The sequence below is a fragment of the Engystomops pustulosus genome, chromosome 11 (genome assembly GCF_040894005.1).
Source record: "Engystomops pustulosus chromosome 11, aEngPut4.maternal, whole genome shotgun sequence".
Classification (NCBI taxonomy): domain Eukaryota; kingdom Metazoa; phylum Chordata; class Amphibia; order Anura; family Leptodactylidae; genus Engystomops; species Engystomops pustulosus.
In genome coordinates, this window is record NC_092421.1 from 78,952,203 (window position 1) to 78,971,990 (window position 19,788).

General features: G+C 45.1%; 1 protein-coding gene across 1 annotated transcript; it reads left to right on the plus strand.

The window, feature by feature from the left end:
- Window positions 1-316: 316 nt before the first annotated feature.
- PI4K2A (phosphatidylinositol 4-kinase type 2 alpha) lies at window positions 317-19,788 on the plus strand. The gene is made up of 9 exons (XM_072129906.1): window positions 317-890; window positions 6,197-6,397; window positions 9,262-9,393; window positions 10,267-10,420; window positions 11,577-11,638; window positions 11,720-11,819; window positions 13,137-13,270; window positions 16,873-16,932; window positions 18,786-19,788. The coding sequence occupies exons 1-9, from the start codon at window positions 510-512 to the stop codon at window positions 18,945-18,947; spliced, it is 1,386 nt and encodes a 461-aa protein (XP_071986007.1). The 5' UTR covers window positions 317-509; the 3' UTR covers window positions 18,948-19,788.

Here is a 19,788-nt window from a genome sequence, read left to right on the forward strand (position 1 = left end):
ATATGCCGCTGTCATGACAACGACAGTAGCCGACCTCTGTGATTGGACGGGGCTGAGTAGGACGGACGCCATATTTAGTGAGGGAAAACAAATGAAAGTGAGGAGCGTTTCCATTCTGATTATTCATTCCTCTCTGAACGGAACTAATTTGGAAATTTAAGATTTGTAAACTTTATAATCTCCAGTGAGAATTATGAAAGCAGCGTTATGACTTAATAGAGAAGGAGCGGTAAAGGTTCGCCGCAGCCATTTTAGAAAAGGGCAAATCTCCGATAGACTGTAACCTGAAGCGTTTATAGTGACAGTGGGTGGGGCTCGGTGATTCCCGCCTATCGCCTACTCTCGCTCCCATTGGCTGTCAGTTCCGGAAGTTTCTATGGGGGTGTTGTGAGTCAGCTGGTTGTCACCTGTCTGCGGCTCCGCTCGCTGTTCCCTCCGGCTGTCACCGGCAGCGCCCGGGCACTTGTTCCCCGTCAGGCTCCTCCCCGTATCGGGTGTCTGTTTAGGCCATGGACGAGAGCAGCCCGCTGGTATCTCCAGTGCGGGAACAGCCCGACTACACACAGTCCGACTACACACAGCCCTGCCCGGTGGCCCCGGCGCCGCTCAGCCCTGCCGCCCGCCTCCCCATAGTGCCCGGGGTGGTGGTGAGGATCCCGCAGCCTTCCCCGCACTGTGTCCCGGCCCCCTCTCCGCCCGAATCCCCCTCAGACAGGGAGAGGCAGCCGCTGCTAGAGCGGCATCCGCACCGGGACAAGAACTGCTTCCCCGACGACCCCGACTTCACTGAAGTAGTCAGGAGGGCGGAGCGAGCCATCGGCAGGGGCATCTTCCCGGAGAGGATCTACCAGGGCTCCAGCGGAAGCTACTTCGTCAAAGATGAGCAAGAGGTAAGAAATACTGAGATCCCCCCCAATGTGCTCCACAGAGGGGGACGCTTCCCGCTCCCCCCACCCTAATGTGCTCCACAGAGGGGGGACGCTTCCCCCTCCCCCCCACCCTAATGTGCTCCACAGAGGAGGGGACGCTTCCCGCTCCCCCCACCCTAATGTGCTCCACAGAGGGGGGGACGCTTCCCCCTCCCCCCACCCTAATGTGCTCCACAGAGGGGGGGACGCTTCCCCCTCCCCCCACCCTAATGTGCTCCACAGAGGGGGGGACGCTTCCCCCTCCCCCCACCCTAATGTGCTCCACAGAGGGGGGGACGCTTCCCCCTCCCCCCACCCTAATGTGCTCCACAGAGGGGGGGACGCTTCCCCCTCCCCCCACCCTAATGTGCTCCACAGAGGGGGGGACGCTTCCCCCTCCCCCCACCCTAATGTGCTCCACAGAGGGGGGGACGCTTCCCCCTCCCCCCACCCTAATGTGCTCCACAGAGGGGGGGACGCTTCCAATTTACATGGTTATCCAGGATTGTATGTTCTCCAAGCACACTGGGGGGGGGGGGGGGGTGTCCTCACACTGCTGTGCTCTGTGCTCCCAGGATTCAGCTGGCCCCATGCACATTCCAGCTGCTCCAAGCTAAAGTGCAGTTTAAGGCCTCTGACCCACGAGTGAGTTAGATAAATGTGTGTCGCCCTCACATCATGTGCTTGCTGCAATGTTGGGCCTAAAGAGACTGGAAGTGAACTCAGCGCGTCAGTTTGGTTCCGGTTTCTGAGCGTTAGGGGAAGACGCTTCAGCGAACACAGGATCCAAGTGTGACGCATCAAACTCGCTTGTGGGAGGGAGGCCTATAGAAAATCTACCACCCAAATCCATCATGATAAACCGGTGTATCTGCTTATATTTGTTATGGTCTCCTTCCTTCTAAAATCAACTTTCAAAATTATGCTAATGATCCTGAAGGGTTCTGGGGGGTGTTACTAGAAGCCCTCCATCCTGGAATATACATCCTTTTTTTGAGTCATACGACACCTGTGAGCTGGATCACATGGTTGGAGCCGGTCTAGGTTTGTGTGTTGTTAGTAGCAGCAGGACTGTGAAATATGGATTGTAACTTCTCTAAGTGCACTGGGGGTGTGTCCTTACACCACTGTCCTCTTAGATTTACCAGTGTTTGGTATTGCCTATCGTTTAATCAGACCTTTGTGTATTTTGGTAGCAGCAGGACTGTGAGTGTCCTCACAATTCTATGCCTTGTGCTCTCTGCATCCGGTGTTAGTTATTGCCCTTTGTGTCTGTGTAGCAGCAGGACTGTGAAATATGTATTTATATTCAAGGATTGTGACTTCTCCAAGTGCTCTGAGGTGTGTCCTCACACTGCTGTGCTCTCTGCAGCCAGTGTTCGGTATTGTCCCTGGAGAGATGTGTAATGACACCTTTGTGTGTTTTTAGTAGCACACACAATGGGGCTTATTTCCTAAGGGTCCGACGGCCTCATTTCCTACGTTTTTGGGGATTTGCGCCGCTGGGACAGGGATTTAGAAGGAGCAATCGCGCCGTTTTTCATGCCACAGAAAAGGGGGTCCGGGCCGTCGAACAATCAGACAGATTCGGACAGAGCGTGGGATTATAATTAAAAATTGTCGCAAGCCATGAACTCACATGCACCAGGAAGATGGTGAAGTCCGGGGACCTGAGCGGGGAAGCGACACATGCAGGAAATCGGGCGCACGATCTTCTTGAATCGCGGCAGAGTGCATTGCCGTCGGACACCTGTGATTACTGCCTAGCTACAATCATCAGCTGTAACAGTTAAGTACAGTAATTTACCAACATTCTAAGTGTTTGTAACTAGGGTTCGGGTGTTCTTAAGTAGGGGACCGCCTGTAATGGTGAAATGTTTCCATTTTGTTAGAGTAGATGGTAACTTGGGGCCCTGTTCTGTTGCTTGTCACTTGACCATTCTGTGCGTTCGCTCCTCAGTACGGATTTTACGTCAGTCGCCTGGTCTCAAGTGCCGCACTTATGGTGAGTGTGTGAGCAGGACAGAGGATCGGTGACGTTCCCAGGATTCCTACACATTCCTACACATACCGTCATGTCGTCAGTCCTCCTTCGCAGTTATTCATTGGTGCAGGTTCCAAGTTATTCAGGACACAGGGGGTAAAGTCAGGACTTCCCATAGACGGTCCCTGAGACCTCCGTCCGGGCCGCACAGATAGAAGAGGAACAGACAGTCGCTGTGTGGGGCTTATTAGATTTGTCTGCTTTCAGAAGCTTTTATGAGGTTACGATTTAATGGCATAATGTTATATTTCAGTATAATATCATTAGATCCCGTGATGTATGTGATAAAGAGCTGCATGCAGGAAGTGCTGAGCTTAAAGGGAACCCGTCAGGGCAATCTGGGAGACTAAACAGCCCACACGTCCTTATGGACCGGTGGTTTAGTCTCCCAAATCGCCCTGTTTGATTTTCAGGAAATGAGTGGAAAAAAAATAAATCAAAGCCTATATACTCTCCTCGTCCATCGCTCCTTCTGCGTCTATGTGGTCCAGCAAATAGTCTAAGCATCACTGCGTGAGTGCCGTAGGTACCGAATACTGTCCAGGCTTTACTTCACAATGTTACTCAGTGTTACTGCTGGTTTGGCTCCTATCACTCAGCGATTGCCAGTGTAAGGTTCCAGAGTGTGAGCGGGGACTCTCTCTGAGCAGACGCTTCATGATCCCGCTGTGCTATGAGATGCTGTGTGCTGACCATGTGCTAAGATTATCAGGGTACAAGGTTTATCTACACTTAGTTTTAGCATCTGAACATTGTACTAGTATCTGACAGAGAGAGAGATAAGACAGATCAGAGATGAGATGCCTATTCGACACAATGACAGTCAGCCCTCCTACATCTCTGCTATTCCACAACACACTGCTACATCTGCTGTGTCTTCCTCCCCATTCCCCAGATAAAGAACTTGTCTGTCTGTAGCTTTACACTCCCTATAGTGCTGCCGGCAGGAAGTCAGTGTCAGTGTGAACACTGTCCTGGAATGGGAGGAGCTAGAGTAGGAGCAGAAAGAAATCTCAACGTCACAACCAAGATGGCTTCCCCGGCCCTAAAGTCAGAAGTTACAGGGTCGTGTCTAGGGGCAACTGAAATTGTGTACAGTTGGACTGATAGAGACAGGTTGGACGTATATCTGTGAAATACTATACATTTTTGTTAATAACAGTGAATCATAGAGAGTGTGTTTTTTTTGTTATCCTGAGTATATTTAAGAATCTTGTTTTTGTGGGAATACTCCTTTAAGGGATGGTCCGTCAGTCCTGGATCAAGGACCTGTATTTACCTGCAGAACCTCCTTTATATGTCTGTGTATTCGGAGCTCCGGAGCAGTGACCTGTCTCGGTGACCTTTCCCTCCTCTGTCACTTTCCTAGGGTTCAGGAGTGAAAGTGCCCGGCGTCTCGGATATCTATCGCTCGTTTCTCGCCTTACGCGTCCTCCTGTTTCACCTTTACCTGGTTATCGTGCTGTTAGCTGTTTATGTAGTTGCTGTATCCGGATCCTGGATCTGCCGAGCTTCTATTTTTGTTTCTCCGGTCGGACCTGCTGGTTTCTAGTTATTGATTTTGGGTCGGCGCCTATCATCGAGCCTCAGCTATCGACAGCTCCTACTTAGAATAACAAAACAGCCTCATGTTTAAGTAAAGGAGACTAAGAATCTGGAGCGGAGAGAATGTATTCCTGCTGCTGCTGCCATCGATACGGTTCACGTTTCTTCCCACCTTCTTTCCTTTCACTTAGCCATTAAATTTTGCGCGATAAGTGATGGGTGACCCTGTTATTTGTCACCCAACCTATTGGACTGGAAATTTTAAAAGGTGTAACCATTCAGAGATGTGTAATGTGTATTTGTTAGTAGCAGCAGGACTGTGAAGTATGGGTTTATATTCTAGGATTGTGAGTGTCCTCACACTGCTGTGCTCTTAGCTCACAGCAGCCTGTGTTCTTTATTGTCCCGTAGAGAGATGTGTAATTATACCTTTTGTCTTTGTTGTTAGTAGCAGCAGGACTGTGATATATGGATTTAGAATAAAAGTACAAATATACCGGTATAAGAGGCAGGAGCTAAAAAACGTATTTCGGGGAAAACCCCATTTCTCATCTGAACAGCAGATTTCTTCATCACGGGTTCGGCTGCTCGGAGTCTCGTGTGCCGGAGTCTTCTTACACAATAGGAAGTCTGTCTCTCTGGTTTAATAGGATTTGTTATGCTTTTGGTTTTTATGAAATCTTATCTTCTGTACATATCACGTAGGGAGGGGCGACACGGCTCAGATTTTATCTTGAATCTATTTGTGTATCTTTTTATAAAATTACTTTTACTCCACCCCAAAGTGGTGTATAATATCTGGCACTTCCTAAAGGGAACTCGACAGTAATTTATGATCATATGGGAATAGCGTTATATCCTAAGCCTCGACTGAAATGCACAGTTATCCCCCCCCACCTCTCTTTCACTTACATGTGGGTTGCTCTGCCCTGCCCTGCCGCTGTGGGCCCCCCCCTTGGTTGCTCTGCCCTGCCGCTGTGGGCCACACCCATAGCCCCCCCCCCACCCCGGGTTGCTCTGCCCTGCCGCTGTGGGCCACCCCCCCCCCCCCCGGGTTGCTCTACCCTGCCGCTGTGGGCCCCCCCCCCTGGGTTGCTCTGCCCTGCCGCTGTGGCCCCCCAGGAACCTTTCTTTAGATTCAGGATAAGATCTTCATGCCCAGCTTATCCTTCACCTACAAGGGCCTATGTCTAGTTTACTGACAACCCCTCGAAACAATGCAGGGTTTTACCCACAATTCTTTGCAGTCAGGAATGGTGGTATCCGCCCATATTCCCGGGATGGGATTTGTGCATTGCTCTTCTCCATGTAGTCTCCTCCTCCTCGTGTGTCCCAGGAATATGTCACAGTCCCATGTTTCCGACCTGCAGCAAATACTTGGGAGGATTATGAGAAATCCCATATACCGGGTGTGGGATTTCACATGAATAGATTAATTACATTTAGCAAGTTGGTGATATCTGCTGCCCATATAGAGGACGGCACTCGTCCTGTCACTATGTACTTGTGTATATTTTCTCCATCTCAGTCACTGCGATTCTCAGGAATAACCCGAGAATAATGACTGTTACAATCCTCTATAAGCAGTATTTCACTTCTCCTTGGGTTGCTGCTCTCATGATGATATAATAGGGACATGTGAGACTTTGCTGACCCCTAGATGATTCATAGCCACATGACCTTCTCCTTTATCTTCCAGGAAATCATTGCAGTCTTCAAGCCGAAAACCGAGGAGCCGTACGGTCAGCTGAACCCCAAGTGGACAAAGTGGTTGCAGAAGCTGTGCTGCCCCTGCTGCTTCGGGAGGGACTGTCTTGTTCTCAATCAGGGATATCTGTCCGAGGCCGGAGCCAGTCTAGTAGACCAAAAACTGGAGCTGAATATTGTACCCCGCACCCGGGTAACGTCACCCTTCCATTATAAAGGCGGATAGATGTGGGATACAGCTCTGGAGTGATGCAGCGCTGGTTTGCTGTACAATTGCATTAAGCTGCATAACATACATTCACCCAGCACTGTCCGAAATATTATTATGTGGATTATGTCACCAAGATTGGGGGCATAACCAGGAGAGGCTGAGCCACCTAGCGGACTAATGCACGGGGCCCACTTTCCCCTGAACAAACAAAATACATCATTTGGAACGGTGAATCCAGCAGCTAGGCAGTTATAAAGACAACGTGGATAAAAAGTATCTGCTAACTATGGAGTAGTTCTAGATTTTGAATATGGCAGGCTACGTGCCAAGTCCCTAACTTCAGCAACATGAAGATAAGGTATTTATAGATAAAAAGTAGAATTTTATTTCATCCTTTAAAAGACGTTAAAAAAGGATCCATGGTTCCTTTTTTAACGTATTTTATCTACGTTGTCTTTATACCTGCCTGGCTACTCGTACTGATCTGGCTCAGTTTGTCCGTGCACCCAGCACTCCAAGACGTGGCTGAAAGAAGCAGGGTGAGCTGAAAGTTTTTCTCTTTTTTTTTTTCTTAAACAAAATACATAGACATTTATACACACAGACACACTAAATATATATCTTATATCCACACATAAAAAGTTCTACACTCATGCACATTTATACATATAAACACTCATATATATCATATCACACATATATCATTATACACACATGCAGTGGATGCACATATACAGTACACATGCAGTGGATGCACATATACAGTACACATGCAGTGGATGCACATATACAGTACACATGCAGTGGATGCACACATATACTCAGCAGTCTTCTTATTCTAGGGGGTGGTCAGAAATACGATTTCATGCTGCTGACCACATGGATGAAGTAGACGTCAGGAGTTAGAGCTGATGGATTCTTATCGCTGCCGTTTTGCTTTCTCCTTCGCCGACATTTCTTGTCTGTGCTGCCGGCTCAAGTGTGTACTGTGGAAGATGTGCCCTGTTGAATACATATTATGCTGCCTATTATATATGTATATAATGGTGCTCATCTTCCTTTCTTTAGTGTGGCAGGTCAGATGGCTGGTGCCCCGTAGCAGCTGTTACGTCTTTTACCCCTGTAGTTAAACCCCTGACAAATATATCAGGTCACTTTTTTGTGCTAAACTATTGACTTCATTTCAACTCAAAAAAGTTGTCGGGGCTTCACCTGGAATTCATGTGATTTAAATTTACAATCATTTAGGCAAGAGTCTAAAGTGAAATAGATCTATTTCCTCTCCTAGATGGCATAGGTCCAGACATATGGGCCATAGACTGCAATTTACCTACCTAAACTAACTGCTATGATATGTAGGGCTATGGCCACACATACATTTGTTTTTATTGTCCGGCTGCTCCTTCCGGACCAAAAGTTCACCTTAGAAATATGCAAATATGGCTGAAGTGATTCGGGTGTGTTAGCGGAGCACCTCAGCTATAACAGCGCCCCTGATACACTTCCAGCACCCAGCGCTTACTCTCATCCATCCCTCCTTTAGCTACATCACTTCTTGCTCATTATCTGCACACTAGGAGCAATGAAGCCCTCGGATCTGTGATGATGCATCTGTTTCCCGGTGCCCCGGGGTTTGGCCGGTGCATGTGGACTTGAGACGAGGAGACATGCGCTGGTATCGCTGTTCCATGTGCGCATTATGCGTAGCTTTCTGCACGTGAGCAGGAATACGCTGGAACCAGAAGTGAAGTAACTGACGGGGAAGGATGAGAGAAGACGCTGGGTGGTGGTAGTCTATCAGGGGCCTTTGTTATTGCTATGGAGCCAGACAGCTGAGGTGCTATCCTAACGCCCCAAAGCACTTCAACCCTAATAGCATATTATTTCTAAAGTAAGGTTTTGGCATGAAAGAAGCAGCTGGACAATAAAACAAAGGTATGGATGACATGGATGTGGGCATTGCCTTACATAACAGAGCAGTTGGGTGTAGAACCAAATTGCAACCAAAGCTGCTGCATCAGAGCTCCTGGAGTGATGGCTACTGACCCAAAAAATTCGTAAAAATTGTCAACATAATATAATGCATATATATATATATATATATAATATACTATATTGCACAACCATTATGACCGTGGGAATTGATGGTGCTCAGATTTTGCTCCATGGTAAAATTCTTAAAATCAAATTGCTTGCACCCCTCCATACCAGTATCCCAGTGATGGGCCCTTAAGTGACCTGCTATGGTGACCTGCCCTAAATGTCAAGTCACAACAAATCATTGGAAGCTGGTAGCACCGGGCTACCGGGATGGTAACAAAGGAGGGGGAGGGTGTTCTGGTTTTTAAAGGAACACTCCAGTCGCAGCTGATTCATTGCATTATACCTTGTGCAGGTTCTAGGAATACAATGAGGATGAGGCCCTGCACAAGGTTTAATGTAATGAACCTTGATTGCTGTGAGACTACTTTACAGGCTGTCCCAGACTTAAGGACACCCGACTTACAGACGACCTCTAGTTACAGACGGACCCCTCTCCCCTCTGTGAACTCTGAAGTCTCTGGATGTTCCTATAGTCCCGGACTGTAGTGATGAGCTGTTACGTGTCTGTAATGAAGATTTATTGCTAATCCTTGTTCCCATGACTGCACATTTTGAAATTTCAATTGTCAAATTGAATTAAAATAATAAGATATACCAGTTCCAACTTACATGCAAATTCTACTTAAGAACCTATCCTGTACATATCCCGGGGACTGCCTGTATATTCAACATGTGATTTTTTTTTTATTTTTTATTTTTTTTATTATTGTTTTTTTTGCTTATTATTATTGTTTTTATTGCAGGTTGTATATTTAGCCAGCGAAACGTTTAATTACAGCGCTATCGACAGAGTAAAGTCCAGGGGGAAGCGGCTGGCTCTGGAAAAAGTGCCAAAAGTCGGTCAGCGGTTTAATCGGATTGGATTGCCTCCTAAGGTAAGGTAGGGGATACAGTGCAACACAAAACATGTAATTTCTTTTTACGGTAGTTTGTGCAAAAATAGTAAAAGGAGAGAAAACTATAAATTTCGTGTAATGCTGTTATTATAAGGATAGCCAGGATAGAGATAGAGGGGGCTCTAGGATTAAGGGTGATGCCACACTTGGCATTTTGAACCCGTTTTTGGTCCGTTTTGTTGAAAACTTATCAGTTTTTGACCATTTTCAATCAAGATAATTGGTAAAACCTGTAAAAAATGCAGGCGTTTTTTTAACGGACTGCTTAAAAACGGACCAAAAACGGGTTCAAAACGCCATGTGTGGCATCACCCTAAGGCTCGGTCATTCTTTGCAGATTACTGGGGTCTTACGTCCAGGTTATGTGTGGATCAGCTGTAGGGATGGAGGCAAATGGCTCCATACGTTCTGCAGTGGCCATACTGTGCAGGTGCAATGTGACTTTCATTGATTTCAAAGGGATCTGAACTGAAATGTGCAGGGCCTAGATGTCAGACTCCATCCAGTCTCTAAATAATGACCTCCACTGACTGTCATTTTTCGGGGAACCCCTATATCATCTTGGCATGAAAAATCAGGCTTTGATCATTCGAAATCTCACACATTGTAATAACAGCGATTAAATACAAGGCGGAAAGTTTTTAAAACTAAGTGAGGTGTCTTAATAATAATATTAATCTATATAGCGGCATCATAGTCCGTAGCGCTTTACAAATCATAGGGGACCTATACAAATAAAATGCTACATCACAGAGTACAGACAGTCATATAGCGCAATAGGGGTCACTTCTGTGTTGCAGAATTGTTCTATAATTGTGGACTGACCGTCTCCATCTTGTGTTTCTCCTGTAGGTTGGCTCCTATCAGCTGTTTGTTAAGGGCTACAAGGATGCGGATTACTGGCTGCGGAGGTTTGAGGCAGAACCTCTTCCTGAGAATACCAATAGGCAGCTGCAGCTACAGTTTGAGCGGCTGGTGGTGCTTGACTACATCATCCGAAATACAGGTAGGTACACCACTACTCTTTAGGCTGGTTAAACACGAATGTGTATACGGAACCGCCGTTCTGGTTCAGCGGTGTGGCCGGCAGAGGGAACGTCCTTCCATTATATCTCTATATAATGCAGGGACTCCTGTCCACTGCACTGTATGCACCCCCTGGGATTGTGCCACCCCGGGCTCCACACGTTCCCGAGTTTCTAGCTTTATTCTGACCCTTCTCTTCTTCTGATAATGAACATATGAAATTCTGGAGCATTTTTTCTCGATGGCATTTTGGAATCTCCATAGAGAGATGGGAAATGAGATCCAAGGGCAAAACAAATGTGCTGCATGTGAAAATGATCAGAAATGCACTTTAGGATCCTTCTGGCATCACTTCCCTTCTAGCTTGGTTATATGTGAATGCAGCCTTATTGCTCCTAGAATCTACTGTATAAATTGGCAGGTGGAATGGAGACCTTTTATAAAGAATGGTAACACCCAGTTGTCAGTTTATTCATAAATAGTCAACAGGAGTGACAGGGGAACAGCATAACGCAGACTTAGGCTATATTCACACTGCCGTTGCCCGCCCGTACCGTAGCGGGCAACGGCAGTGTACGGGGAGAGGAGGAGGAGGTGAGCGCAGCTCACCCCCGCCCCTCTCCATAGCAACCTATGGCGCACTGCGCCGTATTACGGGAAAAGATAGGACAGGTCCTATCCTCTGCTATATTCATACAACCTGCATCCACTTTAATGGGGAAATCGGGCGTGAAAACCGTCTGTAGGCCCTACTTTTTTTTTGCACGGACCGCGCCAGCTGATCACTACACCTCGTCCTTTCCGATTGGACTTGTGTGGCCCTAGGGTTTGTGTTACCCGCCTCTCGCCTCTTTAGTCTCTGGTATTGTCACTAAACTTTGTAACTACAATAAGGAGCTTGTCATTTGGTTATGCTTCATGTGGCCTTTGAACCCCTGCATCAAAGCCATTCATAGTCTATGGGGCTGACAAAGACAACAGAGCACAGATTTGAACGGTGGATGTCACTCCTCATAAGACCTGTCTTCTGTGATTTAGGGTGGTGGGGGGGGGAACTTAAAAATCCATAGTATGGGTGTAGTATGTAATGCAATTGATCAGCTCATTGATGTCTCTGAATTCATTCCTTTCCTTAGATCGAGGTAACGACAACTGGCTGATAAAGTACGACTACCCCATGGAGAACGCAGCAAACCGGGTCAGTACATCATGAAGCTCGGTAATGATATTCAATGCAAAGACTTGATCAAGTCTTTTAGAACCGCTTCCTTCTCTTTAGGATTCAGATTGGGTCTTGGTGAGAGAACCTGTTATCAAGATCGCTGCAATAGACAATGGATTAGCCTTCCCACTCAAGCATCCCGACTCCTGGAGAGCCTGTAAGTCCCAGATATATTCTGTGTTCTGTTATACTACTCCTCCCTCTAATAACCTCTTAGATGTAGTGGTCAGAATTGAATTCGGTACCGAAAAGGTGGCCAAGACCAACGAGGCCCCATAGTGATTTACAGTATGTCATGATGCTAAGTCTGCTCAGTGTAGGTTCTGATGTGCAGCCTAGCTCAGCACCTTGATGAACAGTTACATTGCAATGCAGGAAGGGGTTAAAGAAGTTTCCTCTATATTCTCACCTACACTGACTGATGGACTGTTAAAGGGGTTGTCCACTTTCAGCAAATAATTGATATGGTTTGTGTAAGGAAAAGTTATACACCTTTCCAGTATACTTTCTGTATCCATCCTCCCGGTTTGTTTTCTAGATCTCTGCTTGCTGTCATTCTATAGGAAGCTTCTATGTTTACTTCCAGTGGATAGAAACCTGTCCATGGTCATGTGATGCCATACAGGTGCACAGCTCCTTATATCCATGGTCATGTGATGCCATACAGGTGCACGGCTCGTTATATCCCTGGTCATGTGATGGCACACAGGTGCACGGCTCGTTATATCCCTGGTCATGTGATGCCATACAGGTGCACGGCTTATATCCCTGGTCATGTGATGCCATACAGGTGCACGGCTTGTTATATCCCTGCTCATGTGATGGCACACAGGTGCACGGCTCGTTATATCCCTGGTCATGTGAAGCCATACAGGTGCACGGCTCGTTATATCCCTGGTCATGTGATGCCATACAGGTGCACGGCTCGTTATATATCCCTGGTCATGTGATGCCATACAGGTGCACGGCTCGTTATATATCCCTGGTCATGTGATGTCACACAGGGGAACGGCTCGTTATATCCCTGGTCATGTGATGTCACACAGGTGCGCGGCTCGTTATATCCCTGGTCATGTGATGTCACACAGGTGCGCGGCTCGTTATATCCCTGGTCATGTGATGTCACACAGGTGCGCGGCTCGTTATATCCCTGGTCATGTGATGTCACACAGGTGCGCGGCTCGTTATATCCCTGGTCATGTGATGTCACACAGGTGCACGGTTTGTTAGTATCACAGAGAGTCATCAGAGCCATGTGATATAAAGAGCCGTGCACCTGTGTGATCATAAACCGATTTCTATCCATTGGAAGTAAACATAAAAGCTTTCTATAGCAGGACAGCAAGCAGAGATCTAGAAAACCAGGAATTGATACAGAAAGTACATTGGAAAACTGTAGAACCTTTCCTTGCTGAAAGTGGACAACCCCTTTAATTCTTCAAATCGCAATTGGTTGTTGTTCCCTCTTTCGTAGATCCATTCTACTGGGCGTGGTTACCACAAGCCAAAGTTCCATTTTCCCAAGAGATCAAAGAACTCATCCTCCCGAAAATCTCAGACCCGAATTTTGTCAAAGACTTGGAGGAAGATCTCTACGAGCTTTTTAAGGTTAGTTTTCTGAACTAAGTTACACCTTTTTCAGGAAATTGTTTATTTGGTTGGCTTGGCAAGTCACTGATGAGGTCAGTGATTGGCAACTGCCTAAATTATAGGGGTCAGGTAAGTTTATTGTACTCAGATGCATTAACTGAGTCACAATGCCATTAAGGATGTGTGAAGATCTGACAGGCTGAGCCCTCTGCACAAATAGTGGGTGTTTGCACCAAACACCCAGCACTGCCATCTTTAACATACTGTATTTTTCGGACTATAAGGCACACAAAAAATCCTTTGATTTTCTCAGAAATCAAAGGTGCGCCTTATAGTCCAGTGCGTATTATATATGAACCGTACTTACAGAAAACAGCTGCCTTGCACTGTGCACAGGTCTGCCACCTGCTGGTCATTCATCCTTATAATCAGGTGCGCCTTATAGTCCAGTGTGCCTTATATATGAACCGTACTTACAGACAACAGCTGCCTTGTACTGTGCACAGGTCTGCCACCTGCTGGTCATTCATCCTTATAATCATGTGCATCTTATAATGTGGTGCGCCTTATATATGAAGAGGTGGTGCGCCTTATAGTCCGAAAAATACGGTATTCTCCATATACAGGCAGTCCCCGGGTTACATACAAGATGGGGTCCGGAGGTTTGTTCTTAAGTTGAATTTGTATGTAAGTCTAAACTGTATATTTTATAATTTAAGTTCTAGACAATTTTTTTTCTTTTGACCCAGTGACAATTGTAGTTTCAAAATTTTTGCTGTAATTGGACCAAGGATGATTCATAAATCTTCATTACAGACACCTTACAGCTGATGATTGCAGCCTGGGACTATAGTAAAGCATCCAGAGAGGTCACCAGAGGTCACAGTGGGCAGAGACATCTGTCTGTAAGTCGGGTGTCCTTAAGTAGGGGACCGCCTGTACTGAAATACAGTAGTATCGGAGTATATGTTAGGATCCATCAGCTCCCTAGGGTTAAGGTAAAAATTCTAATCACACCTCCTTTCCCCAGAAAAGATAGAAAAATAAACTAAATCATAAACTTAATTGGCATCACTGTGTCCCAGAAGTCCTAATCTCTCAAAATCTAAAAATCATTATTCCCAGCAGTGAACCCTGTAACTTTTTTTTTGCCATTTTGCAACTCCTATAAAACGGAATTCAAAAAATGACCAAAAGATTGTACAGTCCCCATAATGATAGCAATGAAAACTTCATCCCGGAAAAAAAAATAACACCTTACAGATTGGCAAATACGAAAGTATGAAAAAGTTATTAGCCTAGGAATAGGGCAAAATGAAGAAAAAAATTTTTGTTCAAAAGGTTTTAATTTTTAAAAATACATTTAAACCAATGTAACTTTGGCTTCCCAGTGATCATACCGACCCAACAAATACGCAGAAGGTGTCATTTTGAGAGCATAGCGAAAGACGTAAAAGCATCCACCAAAAATGGCGTAAATGTTTTTTCTTCAGTTGCATCGCATTTGTGTTTTTTTTTTTTTTTTTTTTTTTTTTTTGTTCAGCTTCCCAGTAACTGCCACTTGGAAGTAGAATTTTTGAGGCAAAAAAAACAAGCCCTCACATTTTTTTTAAGACTGAGTAAAAATGTAAACTCAAAAAAACTAAAATGGCCTGGTTATAAAGGGGTTAAAGCAGTTTTGTCTTTGAGTTTTATGACTCCTTTAGGTAGTTTTAAAGTACTTGCTCCAAGTTTCATTGTTACTCTCTATCCGAAGCATAGTAGATAACAATCTGACTACGGGGGTCCCTTCTTGTGATAGGTGGGGGCTCCTTCAATAACGCCCTCACTGATCAGGTTGTTATCCCTTATTCTGTGGATAGTGGATAACAATGAAACTTGGGACAACCCCTTTAATATATTATTATGTAATGTGCTTGGTTTTGTAGCTTTTATCTTAAAGGGTTTGTCTGGTTAAGGTAACCCCTCATGAAATGACCCAGCTGACCTCCCCTGTTCTTACACTTTGACCTCCATGGGCCTTAAAGGGGTATTCCGGGAATATGAACGTCTGACACAAAAACCCATGATGATATAAATAAATGAATACAACAATACTCAATGTCATTAGTCACAAAACGGAGCTAAAATAATATGATTTTATGATTTACAAAATTTATGGCCTCTCTAAAGTAGGTGGAGTTATCACTAAGATGGCTGCCACTGGAAACTACAAGTTCCATGATCCTTTAGTTCTCAGTAACTCCTCCTACCACTTATGCTCTGCTAACAGTGATGATGTAACAGGTTTTCTTGCTCTGTTACCATAGTAATGATGTGTAACTGCCATCACCACAACACTGACCATACTGGATGCACTGCAACCAACCGACTACAGCCAAACGTAGTGGTGATCACATGACCCTGCCCAGGCAGGTACAGGACATGTGATGTGGACATGTGACCAGCGGCCATCTTCTTTTCTGCGACGGACCGCGCGGAGGAAATTAACGGACTGATTAAAGGGCCGGTAGCATTTTAATTCTCCATCATAGTCTATGTCCCCAGCATTTTCTGCTAAGGGGAGCAAAATTTTAAATAACAACTAATTACACATTAGCTTCTATTTTGAGTGCCCACTTGTATATGAATTATGCTTATTCCTGGAATACCCCTTTAAGTGTTGTCTTGGTGTGACGACCCTTTAACTGCTGATCAGTTATGAGAGGAAATGTAAAATGTTGGCATTTTGTAGGTCAGATTCATCCTCTTGTGTTCATCCATGAGCTTCAAAGAAAGTGTTTGTTCTGCGGGTAACAATGGAGCCTCTGTTCTCTGCACGTGTCACATTCCTTCCTACACTTTGGACCGTTTGCCACAGCTTAAAGGGGAAGTTCATGGCATTTGGAGATTGTGGTTCTTTGAAGCCTGGCTTTCCTTATAAGGAGTCCATTACTTATGGATAACATGATGACCCCTAGGCTACCTTCACAGGGAATATAGGGGCTGTCACTCAACCTTTCTTTTCCCTTTAAAGGACATCTACCACCAGGATGAAGGATTGTAAATCAAGCTCAATGAGATACTGGTGTTTGCCCCCTCTGGAAGGATCTGCTCTTCCTAGAGCTTCTTATTCCCTTGTTTTTCCAAAAAAAAGGCTTTCAAAAATATGCAAATGAACCTGGTGGCGCTAGACTCAAGCCCCTTTGGGCTTATTTACATAATTTTTAAAGTCTTCCCCCCCCCCCCTTTCAAACAAGGCATAAAAAGTGAAAAGAAGAGAGGATCCTGCCAGAGGGGCTGCACACCAGTATGTCAGTGTACTTGGTTTACAACCTTTCATCCTGGTGGTAGATTTCCTTAAATAGCACTAGATATATTATGCATTATACACCCCCATAAATAAACTTGCCTTCTACTTCTGCTTCTAAGTAGCTATGGTACGTTATTAAAGAACCAGGAAGCCCAGGATGAATATGAAGCTGATGGCCATTGTTAGTAATGTCGGCAGAGGTGGATCTTCTTCCCATTTTTCACTACTTGCAGGTTTCTGACAGATTTGCTCCAAGTCCTGAGCGGTCTTTATTTCTCAGCCTCTTGTGGTGAAGCCACATTAACCCATTGTTTTTTTTTTTTCATAGAAAGATCCTGGGTTTGACAGAGGACAGTTCCACAAGCAGATAGCAGTAATGAGAGGGCAGGTAAGTGTCTGTGATGCATCCGCAGCAGCCTATATGTCCTATAGAAGCCTCCCACACATTAAATGTATTCCCTTTTCTGTGCAAAGGGAGTAAATGTCTAATCGCTGGGGGTCCAGCAATTATGAGTATGGGGGCCTTTAAGTCCCCACGTGGTGCTTAACCTGCTCTTCCTTCAGATCTGTGGGACTTCCAGCACGGCTGTGTTTCGCTACCCCATACAAGTGAATGAGGCCCAGCTACTACATTCTAACTGGGACACTCTTTGGTATCTGCAGGCCCCCTTGTCGGGATAACTAAGACTCGTATTCCCTTTTTGTGTATATGGGATCATTTTTATTTTTGGGACTACACTTAAGGGTTCAAAATACTGTTATTTATATATCGAATCCTTCAGGGAGTCCTCTGCACAGGAAATGGTGGTAGATGATAGTGAGATTAAAGGGGTTGACCTCTTTCAGCAAATAATAGATTTTCTGTGTAAGGGAAAAGTTATACAGATATACTTTCTGTATCCATTCCTCACAGTTTTCTAGATCTCTGCTTGTTGTGCTTCTATGTTTACTTCCAGTGGATAGAAAGCTGTCCATGGTTTTGTGATGTCACAGAGATGCACATGACCAGGGATATAACGAGCCGTGCACCTGTGTGACATCACATTACCAGGTATATAACGAGCCGTGCACCTGTGTGACATCACATGACCGGGGATATAACGAGCCGTGCACCTGTGTGACATCACATGACCAGGGATATAATGAGCCGTGCACCTGTGTGACATCACATGACCAGGGATATAACGGGCTGTGCACATGTGTCACATCACATGACCAGGGATATAACGAGTCGTGCACCTGCGTTACATCACATGACCAGGGACAGATTTCTGTCCCCTGGAAATAAACAATAAGCACAGAACTGTGAGGAATGGATACAGAAAATATATTGCACAATTGTATAACTTTTACTTACACAAACCATATCAATTATTTGTTAAAAGTGGACAACTCCTCTAAAGGCAATTGGGTCTAGTGTTTATTTGTTTTTTTGTTGCAGAAATGAATAGAGCAGGTCATAATAGTAAACCATTATAGCAAAGCAGCTTCTCTGGGTCTTTTGTCTGCTCCTTCTTTCTCCTGTAGTGAGTAGTGTATCTGAAATCCTATACACAGCCATGGGCCATGTAAACTCTTTCCATACCTATAGAAATTTCCCTTGATTCAGCGCTCTAAGGAGATTGCATTATACTGGGTCTATCTGGAGTTAAGTCATTAGACACTTTATCAGATTCCTCTACCTCTCAGCTGTATCAATGGATACAGGACAGAAATGAAAAATAACAAAAGCATATTTTCACGTTTTTAATTATTTGTCAACTAATTCTGCAAAAAGAAAGTGTTAGTGCCTAAGGTGCTGATTGGTGGGGGTCTCTGATGTACCCCTATCGCAACCCTCGTAGCACCACCGTTCATCTCTAGGAAACTGAGGGAGATTGCCGAGTGCCGTACTCGGCAATCTCCGTCGGCTCCATAGACATGAACGTGTCAGTCTGGCCATCTCGGTGGTGCGAAAGGGGTACATCAGACCCCCGTTCTCATGATCTGTGGGAGTCCCATCACTTGGACCCCCACCGATCAGCAAGTTAGTTGCTTTATGGGGAAAATCCCTTTAAGGACTAGTTTTATGGCTGCCACTTTTCAAGTTTCCTGAAGTTGGCCTACTCAATCATTGCAATGTATCTTCAGTTTTTCCCCTTTGTGATATTTATTGGCTTCTGAATGAAACAATTTCTTCTTGTTACAAGTCATAACATTTTACTTCTATAACTGAAACGATCCACATTTCTGTTTTCCCAGATCCTCAATTTGACTCAAGCACTTAAGGATGGAAAGAGTCCTCTGCAGTTGGTCCAGACCCCCCCTGTGATAGTGGAGACGGCGCGGTCACATCAGAAGAGCAGCAGCGAGTCCTATACACAAAGCTTCCAAAGCCGCAAGCCCTTCTTCTCCTGGTGGTGATCACTGACCGCATCACAATGGTGTCAATGTGCAGCTGCAAAGCCGCTTCTTGGACATCAAACGATGGGGAAGCTACGGTCTGGATATCGGCAGAACTGCTATAAATGACTACTACGCTGCCATGGAATGTATCCCTGAACTTAGGACATTCCGGGTGCATGCATGTGGCATTAGGGATACTCTATAACACATTACTAGAGGCGACCCAGAACCTACAACCTGTAATTCTACTCCTAAGCCTCTTCTAGCCATGAGAATACATCTACATTCTCAGATCTAGTACATGGATTGCTGGAACTTGTAGTTCCAGAGAATCTTAATGCCTACAGGTCACAAGGCAAACTTGAAATAACCTAGTCATGCACGCAAGCCTTCCAATGAAATGGGTAGAACCAGAAGTTACCACGTAGGTATTAATCACACGTGTGCATGTTCTAGATTATTTATCGGCGCGCCGTACAGACTGCCACCTAATGGATGCCAAGAGTATTGCATGCAGTAGACGTGCAGTCTAATATCAAGGCAAAGTAGCTTTCCCCCCTAACTTCAGAGCATCACTCTGTGTGTATTTGGGAAAATAGACACGCCGCCTCACTCTCGATCCCTGCTCATGTCCCAAAGTTTAAGTTACAAACCCCTCAATGAGGGCTGTATTATATTTTTTTAAGCTAAAGATAGGACGGGTTGTGTTTTTAGCTTCAAAAAAAAAAATCTGCTGTTTATTATTATTTCTGCAAATCTTTGTGGATTTGTTAGAAAAGGTAAAAGGCGGTTGTTAAATTGATGATTTTTTTTTTTTAATATGATCCCAATGGCAGATTAAATAAATGTTAACCAGTTA